The sequence below is a fragment of the Lactuca serriola genome, chromosome 4, assembly GCF_051521515.1.
Source record: "Lactuca serriola cultivar US96UC23 chromosome 4, Lser_US96UC23_V15, whole genome shotgun sequence".
Lineage (NCBI taxonomy): Eukaryota > Viridiplantae > Streptophyta > Magnoliopsida > Asterales > Asteraceae > Lactuca > Lactuca serriola.
Window position 1 is genome coordinate 390,977,367 of NC_136411.1, and position 9,731 is coordinate 390,987,097.

The 9,731-nt window shown below is 34.5% G+C and overlaps 1 protein-coding gene across 1 annotated transcript; it reads left to right on the forward strand.

Annotated features, from left to right (window-relative positions):
- Positions 1-619: 619 nt before the first annotated feature.
- DEG9 (DegP protease 9) lies at positions 620-4,323 on the forward strand. Its single transcript, XM_079035512.1, has 9 exons — positions 620-1,311; positions 1,507-1,706; positions 1,791-1,971; positions 2,051-2,242; positions 2,774-3,006; positions 3,090-3,191; positions 3,290-3,340; positions 3,449-3,553; positions 4,083-4,323. The coding sequence occupies exons 1-9, from the start codon at positions 762-764 to the stop codon at positions 4,176-4,178; spliced, it is 1,710 nt and encodes a 569-aa protein (XP_078891638.1). The 5' UTR covers positions 620-761; the 3' UTR covers positions 4,179-4,323.
- The last annotated feature ends 5,408 nt before the right edge of the window (positions 4,324-9,731 follow it).

The following is a 9,731-nucleotide window of genomic DNA, read 5'->3' on the forward strand; positions in this document are numbered from 1 at the left end:
TTTAAAGATAAGCCTACAATTGCATATTAGATCCTTGTGATCTATGTAGATGCCGAATCAACATTTATCTACAATACATTGTGTAACGATAGTGTTTGAAGATCTAAAGAAAGTTATTGGTAGGTAAACCGTACATAAAAATAGCTTAGTGATTAATATATACATAATGTATAATACATTGCCTCTCAAGTCATTAATTTTATACATGTAATATCCACATCATTAATATTTAATCGTTTTTTTTTCCAAATAAACAAAGTAACTGACATAACCAATGATATTTGATAAAAATTATACTTTCCGAAAAAAGTTTAGTGGTGTAAAAAAACAATTTAGTGACTAACATGTATACTAGATATAATACATTATTTTCTCAAGTAATGAGAATGTGCATAAAGATGGTATAAGATCGTTATCGTCAAAATTCAAAATATAATAAAACTAAAAGTCGAACGAATATAATGTTGTTATAAAATTTGAAAATAATCAAAACCCGGTTCAGTAGTGGTTTTGAACCTGACAAAGTCACAAAACCGGTCTGGATCAAACCAGTTGGGCTCGTTACGTGGGCTGTTAAGAGTCTAACCCAATTCATAAATATAGAGCTTACGTTACGTATGAAGCCCAAACCCATTCCGTCATCTCTTCGTCTTGTCCCCGCCGGAAATTATCAAAATCCAATCCTTCTCCGCCATTCCCAGACCTCTAAAGGCGCCGGTATGTTACGTACTCGCCATTGATCGGAAAATTAAACGCTAAGTATGGATAAAGCAGTGAGAAAACGTGGACGGAAACCTAAAAATGCAGTGGACGCAGAAGCAAACCCTAACTCAAACACCGCCGTTGCGGAAGAGGTCGTAGCTTCCTTAAACGCTGCTGCTGATACTACCAAATCCGACCGCCGTGGTTCCAAACGTCGTAGGAAGACTGGAAAAGAAAAAGCTGATGACGTCGCCATTGTTGTGTCTCCTGAACGAAGAGCGTCTAGACATAGCGACCACAACGGTGATTGCGACATCCTTGCGACTGTTGCGGACGGTCCTCCGCAATGGGAGAGCGTCGGGAAGGTTGTTCCGTCGATGGATGCGGTGGTTAAGGTGTTTTGCGTTCATACAGAACCGAATTTCTCGTTGCCATGGCAACGGAAGAGGCAATATAGTTCCAGTAGTAGCGGATTTATCATCGGAGGAAGGAGAGTTTTGACAAATGCGCATTCCGTAGAGCATCATACTCAGGTCAAAGTTAAGAAACGTGGCTCCGATACTAAGTATTTGGCCACCGTGCTTGCCATCGGAACTGAATGCGATATAGGTCGGTGCATATTTTATTCATTGATGCGTAATCCTTGGTTATTATTTTGCTATTATAAATAGAAACATGCCACAAACCATCAATTTTATATTTGAAATGTAGCTATCACTTCACTTCTCATCAGCCATGAAGTTTATTTTAACCTATCTATTTGCATAGTTTGTCTTAAACTAAAAAAATTTACATGGTTTGCAGCAATGTTGACTGTGAACGATGATGAATTCTGGGAAGGAATTTCACCATTGGAGTTCGGAGATTTGCCTGCATTACAAGATGCTGTGACTGTTGTTGGCTATCCTATTGGAGGAGATACAATCTCAGTTACCAGTGGAGTTGTCTCTCGCATAGAGATATTATCTTATGTTCATGGATCAACCGAACTTCTTGGTTTGCAAGTAGAAATCTTGATACACACTCTCCCTTCATTTTTCATTTATCATTGCTCTGTATTGTTTTTCTGATTATTGATTATTTTGCAGATTGATGCTGCAATAAACTCTGGGAATTCTGGTGGCCCTGCCTTTAATGACAAAGGAGAGTGTGTTGGTATTGCATTTCAGTCTCTTAAACATGAAGATGCAGAGAATATTGGTTATGTCATACCAACCCCAGTTATTATGCATTTTATTCAAGACTATGAGAAGAATGGTGAATACACAGGTGATTCCCATCACTTTCACCTACTTATTTCATCTTGTTTTTTCATGAACTTAGAGTTTAGAAATCTTGAATTGATTAGGGTTCCCGATTCTTGGAGTTGAGTGGCAAAAGATGGAGAATCCAGATCTAAGGATGTCAATGGGAATGGGCAATGAACATAAAGGTGTTCGAATCAAAAGAATTGAACCTACAGCTCCAGAATCTAATGTCTTAAATCCTTCTGATATAATCCTTAGCTTTGATGGGGTTAATGTTGCTAATGATGGAACAGGTATGTTTGTCTTCTCTATGCAAAAGACATGAATGCCCTCATCATCCTTTATCATGATTAATAGCCTTTGAAAACTTTTCCACTTTAAATATTTTTACTGTTTGCTGGTTTATGACTTTCTGCTACAGGCTGCACATGTGGTACAATTATTAATATATTTGTTATTATTCTGAACAAAACTACAAGATTTATTTTTTTAAGATAAAGATTCTACACTATCACTATTTATGTTTTATTTAAACCATTATAAGGTTTTGTTGATGTGCATTCTGATTTATTCCATTCTGATTTTTTGGAAATACTTTCAAAATAAATACACTTTTGGTCCCTAGCTTATCTCATTTTTCCAGTATGGTCCAAAAAAGAATCTTTTTGCACATTTCGTCCTTATTTACCGTTTCCTAACGCTTTCAGTCCCTGAGTTACACTTACATCACAAAACAAACATGTAAAGCCCATGTAAAAATGACCATTTTACCCCTTTCTTTTTTTATAAACACCGACTCAGCTTTCCATTTTGATTGTTTTCAGTTCCCTTCAGGCATGGGGAGCGAATCGGTTTCAGTTACCTTGTTTCACAAAAATATACAGGGGATAAAGCTCTTGTTAAAATCCTTAGAAAATCAAAGATACATGAATTCAACATAAAACTTGCAACTCACAAGAGACTTATACCTGCACACATTGGAGGCCAACCCCCCTCCTATTACATCATTGCAGGATTTGTTTTCACTCCTGTATCTGTCCCATATTTGCGCTCTGAGGTGCGTGCTTTTATTTATTTATTTATTTTTTAATTTCTTTCATAACGTTTCTTTTAAAAAAAAAAATAACTTTTGGGATTCAGTATGGAAAAGATTATGATTTTGATGCTCCGGTGAAACTACTGGACAAACATCTTCATGCCATGGCACAATCTATTGATGAACAACTTGTTGTAGTTTCCCAGGTTTGTTTTTTTTTTTTTTAAATTTATTTATTTATAAATTTTCATTCTCCCATTGATCATATCAAATATTAAAGTTGTTTTTTTTTCTTCCGTTTCAGGTGCTTGTGGCTGATATCAATATTGGGTATGAAGAAATAGTAAATACTCAGGTAAACAGAAAAAAACAAGCAAGAAATAATTATAAATGACTATAATCATAATTTTCATATATTGTTAATTTGTTAGTCTTTCTCACTGTTTGTTTTGTTTTTATGTAGGTTGTTGCTTTTAACAACAAGCCAGTGAGGAATCTGAAGAGCTTGGCTGATATGGTGGAAAGTTGTAATGAAGAATTCCTCAAGTTTGACCTTGAATATGACCAGGTTAGTGGGGATGTCTTGGATTACAGGGACTAAAACTGTAACTAATGTAAAATTTAAATTACAGGGATCAAAACTGTAATTATTGAAACTAAAAACTATAGGGAAAAATATGTAGTTGTTGAAAATTTGAAATAAGGGCTAAAACTGTAATTAATACAAATTCAAAACTACAGGGACTAAAACTATAATTATCTTAAATTAACAACTACAGGGAGGGACCAAAACTGTAACTAATGCAAATTATAAACTACATAGACCGAAACTGTAATTATTGAATTTAAAAACTACAGGGGCCAAATCTGTAGTTATTGAAATTAAAAACTATAGGGACGAAAGCTGTAATTAATTCATATTAAAAACTATAGGGTCCAAAAGTATAATTATTTTAAGTTAAAAACTACAGGGACTAAACAAGGAATTATTTCATTAATCCTGAGGCCATGAAGTTCAATAAATTGTATTGCCATGTCATCATTGCTTGATGCCACGTCAGAAATGTTACTAAGCGTTATTTATGACTTTTGTGTAGATTGTGGTGTTACGGACGAAGATGGCAAAGGAGGCAACTCGAGACATTCTGTTAACACACTGTATACCTTCAGCTATTTCCAGTGATCTAACTTAGACCCTTTTACTTTCAACATATAACATGTTTGACCCTTGTCTTACATAAATTCGTAAAAAGCTTTGACTTTGATTATGTAATGCGGCTACTCTTACCATGGTGTTTTGTGCTTTTATAAAAAGTGAATTTTTATGAGGAGTAAAAAGATTTTGACTTTGTTGTTTGATTTCCCAAATTGAAAAACAGGAATGTGAATTATGAGAATTCATGTTAGTGGAAGAAAATTGTTAGACCAACTATGAAGGCAGCTTCAAAAATCAAACCCAGATTAATCATATAATCACTTTAAATAAAATGAGATTTACCATATAATATCAAACCCTTTTTATCACAATTAAAGGTTTTATTTTTGTAAACCAAAAACCATAAAGAAGCCTCGCCAAATTTGCTATAAAAAAACTTGCTGAAAACTAAAAAACTAACTGCTTGATAATAATTTATTATGGGTAGAAATTTACTGCCAGGTTAAAATGAATATAAAAAGAGTTCAATATCATAAAATGAGTGTGCAACAAGTTTCAATAAGCTAAAGCAAGATCTTATAAACTATATTTTTTATTTTTCGTTGAAACTTGAAAGAAACATATTTTCACCAATACTTTAGAAAATTAAAGTAAATTTTTAATGACGGTCCATTTGATTATTTATGTCTATATCAAATTGCTTGGATCCCATATCATAATCTTATCTCAAATATCATGCCATGATTTTGTTCAATTACTGTGAGCTGTTAAATATTCATGTAAAAGATAAATAGTCTATAGAATTCATTATTATTATTAAAGATCTACAAATAAGTCATCCTTTGTAAATTGATTGTAGATAATAACCAAATATTTATGGGTTTAGAGAATTTATATATAATTTCTGGAATACTACAGATAGTAAACTGCAGAATTGATCCTTGTGGTTTGCAAAAAATTATGGATAGAGTTCAAAAAATTTTCAATTTGTATAGAAGGTCCAAAATCAATTTTTTTTTTTTTTTTTTTTTTTTTTTTTTTTTTTTGTGGTTTTGGTGCCTCAAAAGTTGAAATGACAATTTTTTTTCTTTTACATTTAATCTGTTACTTTGATAATTAAACAAATAAAAAACGCACCCTACACCCACCCATGGTCTCTCTCTCTCTCTCTCTCTCTCTCTCTCTCTCAATTTTATTAATATAGATATGTCAAAAAAATCAAAATGAAAATAATAATAATAAAATGAAAATGTTGCTTATAGCTAAAAAGTTGGTTGCTAGTTATTAAAATATTATGTTTGGTAAAAAACTAGTTGAGAGCGTAAAATTGCATAAATAATGATTCAACATTAAAAGAAAAATATGTTATATTCTTATTTTTAGAACGACGAGTTAGTATATGTCTGTGAACACAAGACCTCCTTGTTAGAAATACATTGTTAGACGGCTTGTTAGCCAAGTGGGTTAGCCATAACTTTTCAAAATATGTTATATTCTAGGTGGTGATACTCTTTTATTGCAAAGTACGATAATTCTGTGACTTTAGACTTATAATTTTCGATTGAAGACAATGTTCTTTTTCTATGTGGCTAGGGTTTTCATTCATTTATCCAAAATGGAGATTGTTGAGCTTTGCCTAAAGGAATAAATAGTGGTTTGCATCCCACATTGCTACAAAGATGAAAGTTTGGAGGACTTCAAGTTTATAAATAGAGTCCAAGGCTTAGGTTTCAAAACGCTCAACCAAAATACACTTGAAGTGTTTGATCATTTCTTTCTTTTCTTGTTTTGGGGTGTCGCAAGTGTTAGTTAACTCTTTGGAGAATGTGAGTGAAATTTGGGATAGATTTGAGAGATTAGTCTATGTAATTGTAACAATTTATTATATAATAAATCTATCTCTCTGGAGGCTCGTGAGTTTTCTTCAGTTTTAGAGTTTTCCACATATATTGTGTCAAATTATTTTCTCTATTATTGCTATTGGAAGGACTGTTAGTGGTCACTGAGGCCATTTTCCCAACAGATCCAAAAGCTAAAAAAAAAAGTGAAATGAAAACTTTGACTTACTCCAAAGATATTTGCAACTGTAACTCCATGATCACTTGCATCAAAACTTCTACTAAGTTAAAACTTCTACTTATTCATGTTTTTTCATAAAATTATAAAAAATAGTTTAGATCTACTTACTGATCAATCATCGTGATCTTCAAGGAAATATTCAACGACACTTCAATGCAAGCAACGATACATTGATTAGAAATACACTGTTGACGCTGGCTAGAAAGAGAACAATTGTATTGTAACGTCTCAAATTTTCAACCAAAATTTTCTTTTGAAATGCAATTTAAACAACACAAACCATTTTCTTAAAAAGTAACATAATCATCCATTAGGTTTAAATACATAAAACATAATATAGAGTCAAGAGGAAGTCTCAAAAACAAGATATAGATGCGAGTACAATCATGTTGCGCCTTTTTCTTTCTCACCAGAACAACCTGAAAAACATTTAAATATAATGAGTAAGCATGAATCTTATTTGAGTTGCCTAGTATACCACATATTTCATCACACATACAATGCATACAACTTTAGGCTCCCAGTTATTCTTCTATTAGGCATGTAGGCTCCCAATCATCATCTCATATGACATGTAGGCTCCAATTCATCATCCTATTGGGCATGTATGCTCCCAACCATCATCCTATAGGTCATGTAAGCTCCAAACTATCCTTATATTGGGCATGTAGCCTCCAAGGCATCATCCCATAGGACCACATATGATCTCATTGACCAACCTTCCAAATATCATAACAAAAGACTATGGTAGTCTAATCATACAATCATACACTATCAGTACACATGCATACCACCACGTGAATGTGACATCCCCAAAATCTCGGCCAGAAAAGACCGTTTTCATTTATGCTTTTTAAACATTTTCAGAGTAAATCATTTTTAATTTTAAAAGAGATGCGGAATTTGTTCCCAAAAACAAAACATGATAAAATAGATATTTATCAAAACATTTCATATAGAAATATGATTTCATTTCATAATCAAAAGTTGGGATGTCATGTTTCGATACAGATCATAAAGCATAAACGATAACATTACAAGTCATTCAACCAATATATACATATACAGACTTGTAAACAAAACAACTTGATGATTCACCCATCTGAAGCTCTTGCGCCACTTCCTGTAATACAAATAAACTGAGTGGGTCAGGCTTGGGAGCCTGGTGAGCATATAGGGTTTTCAACCCACAATAATTATATTTAATTTCAACAATCCACAATAAAACCCGATTACCCATTCCCGTTATCCTCACTTTATGTCCCTAAAATAACATCTATTATAAGGAAGCTAATTCAGGATTTTCATCGGGACGGACATTACTGTAGAGGGGATTCCTCAACAATAAGTGCCCTAAAGGCAACCATGTGGGGGATAGAGTACACCGGTGAACACGTCGTTCACAACACCTACAGGTAATGAGCATGCTAGTGTTCCATAGGACAGTCTAGAATAGTCCGTGGTCGTCATCCATACTCTGCTGAATGACTAGAATAACACCAATAACACCGAGGCCTCTCATCTGTTTATTTCACACCAATTATCTACCCATGTTCTACCCAACATATTAGTAGATAAAAATATACATTTTTATACATTGTTTAAAAACCTGTATAGCATGCTTTAATCAATACATATTCCACATAACAGATGAGGCATACACACATATCACATATTTCATAGAGAATATATCAGATCTATGAGATAGAAGAGAGTGAATATACATTCACACATATAACAACAAAATATATCCACATAACACGTATTTTATATAGAATACTTTATAATATTGCCTTGGAATGAAAATGACTACACACTCACATCCCATATTTTTAAATACTTTTAACGATTACTTGTATAATATCGTGTATTGAAAGAGACTATACACTCACTTAATCGGAAGACGATCGGGCAGCACTACGGCTTGCAGAAGTAGTGTCTCTTCGTAGATCTGGAAGATCTTCACAAAAATTGGGCTCCTCGCGGGTAGAGCTTCGGCTCGGGAATAACGCTCTTCGGGATCCTCGGGGCTTCGGATCTTGCTTCGGGGCTCTGAAATATTACCGGGGCTTCGGGATATAAACGACACGCAAATCGAGGAAAAACTAGAGAGAAAAGGATGGAATTTGTAAAAGAAAATCGACTGCCTTCGCAAGCCTTTTATAGGGGCTGAACCCTCGCACGTACGCGGGGCGTACGAGGCTACACAGGGCATACGCCTCAGATCGTAAGCACTTGCGTCATCGGAGGTACTCGAGTGCTGACTTCGTCATCCTTCGTTGTACGCTGGGCGTACATCAGTACGCGGGGCCTACTTCGGATAGGTCGGCTGACTCCTCTTCGGATAATATCGGAGGTTTAATTAAAAATAAATATTAAATATTTAATAAACTTCAAAAATTCATATCTCCTTCATACGAACTCCGTTTTCGATGTTCTTTATATCCACGCGTAGGTGAGACTACGCTCTACAACTTTCGTTTACACTCCGTTGGCTAATTTTGAATTTATTTTTATTAATTATTTTTAGGAGGCCGGGACAGAAAAACTTTGTTATAAATTCATAACTTCTTCGTCCGACGTCCGTTCTCGCCTATCTTTTCATCCTTTCACTACTAACAACGAGATCTTCGATTCTCGTTTAGATTGTTTCGGTTAAAAACCGCTCGATCTCAAATCGAGTATTCGGGCTGGATACTGCCTAGTTGAAACTTCAGAAATTCATAACTTCCTAATACGAAGTCAGATTTGGGCGTTCTATATATATTCGGAAACCTCGTTTCGGCCACTACAACTTTATGCAAAGATATCGGGCATATCTAATACTTTAATTTTGACGCTTATTTTATTCTTAATTCATTAAATTATAATAATTAAGAAAATAAACACATAAATCACATAATTCACATAATTCACAAATAATACATTTTTTATTATTTCAAATTGGGTTACAAAGGTTAACCTAGACTATTACATTGCTAAAAATGGCAAGCCCAGAAACACGGGCGTTACAATTCTCTCCACCTTAGAATGATTCCGTCCCCGGAATCACACATCAACAAACAATTGCGGGTAGCGACTCATCATGTCACTCTCCGTCTCCTAGGTGAGATTTGGCCCATTCGTGTGTTTCCATCGGACAAACACTAACTAAACCATCTTACGTCGCAATTTCTTAGTCTTTCGGTCAACGATTGCCTCCGGTTCCTCACTCAACCTTTTGTTCTCATCGATCCTCAACTCCGAAAGTGGTATCATGTCGGGAACTTCTCCCGTTAACTTCCTCAAATAACACACATGAAAAGTGTTATGAATTCCATTCAGTTCTTCTGGTAGTTCGAGCTTGTAAGCTTGGTTCCCAATCCTCTGAAGAACTTTAAACGGTCCAATAAACCTTGGACTTAACTTTCCCCTTTTACCAAATCTTATAAGTCTCTTCCACGGCGAGACTTTAAGCAAAACCGAATCTCCAACTTCGAAAGTCATCGGTCTTCGCTTTTTGTCAGCATAG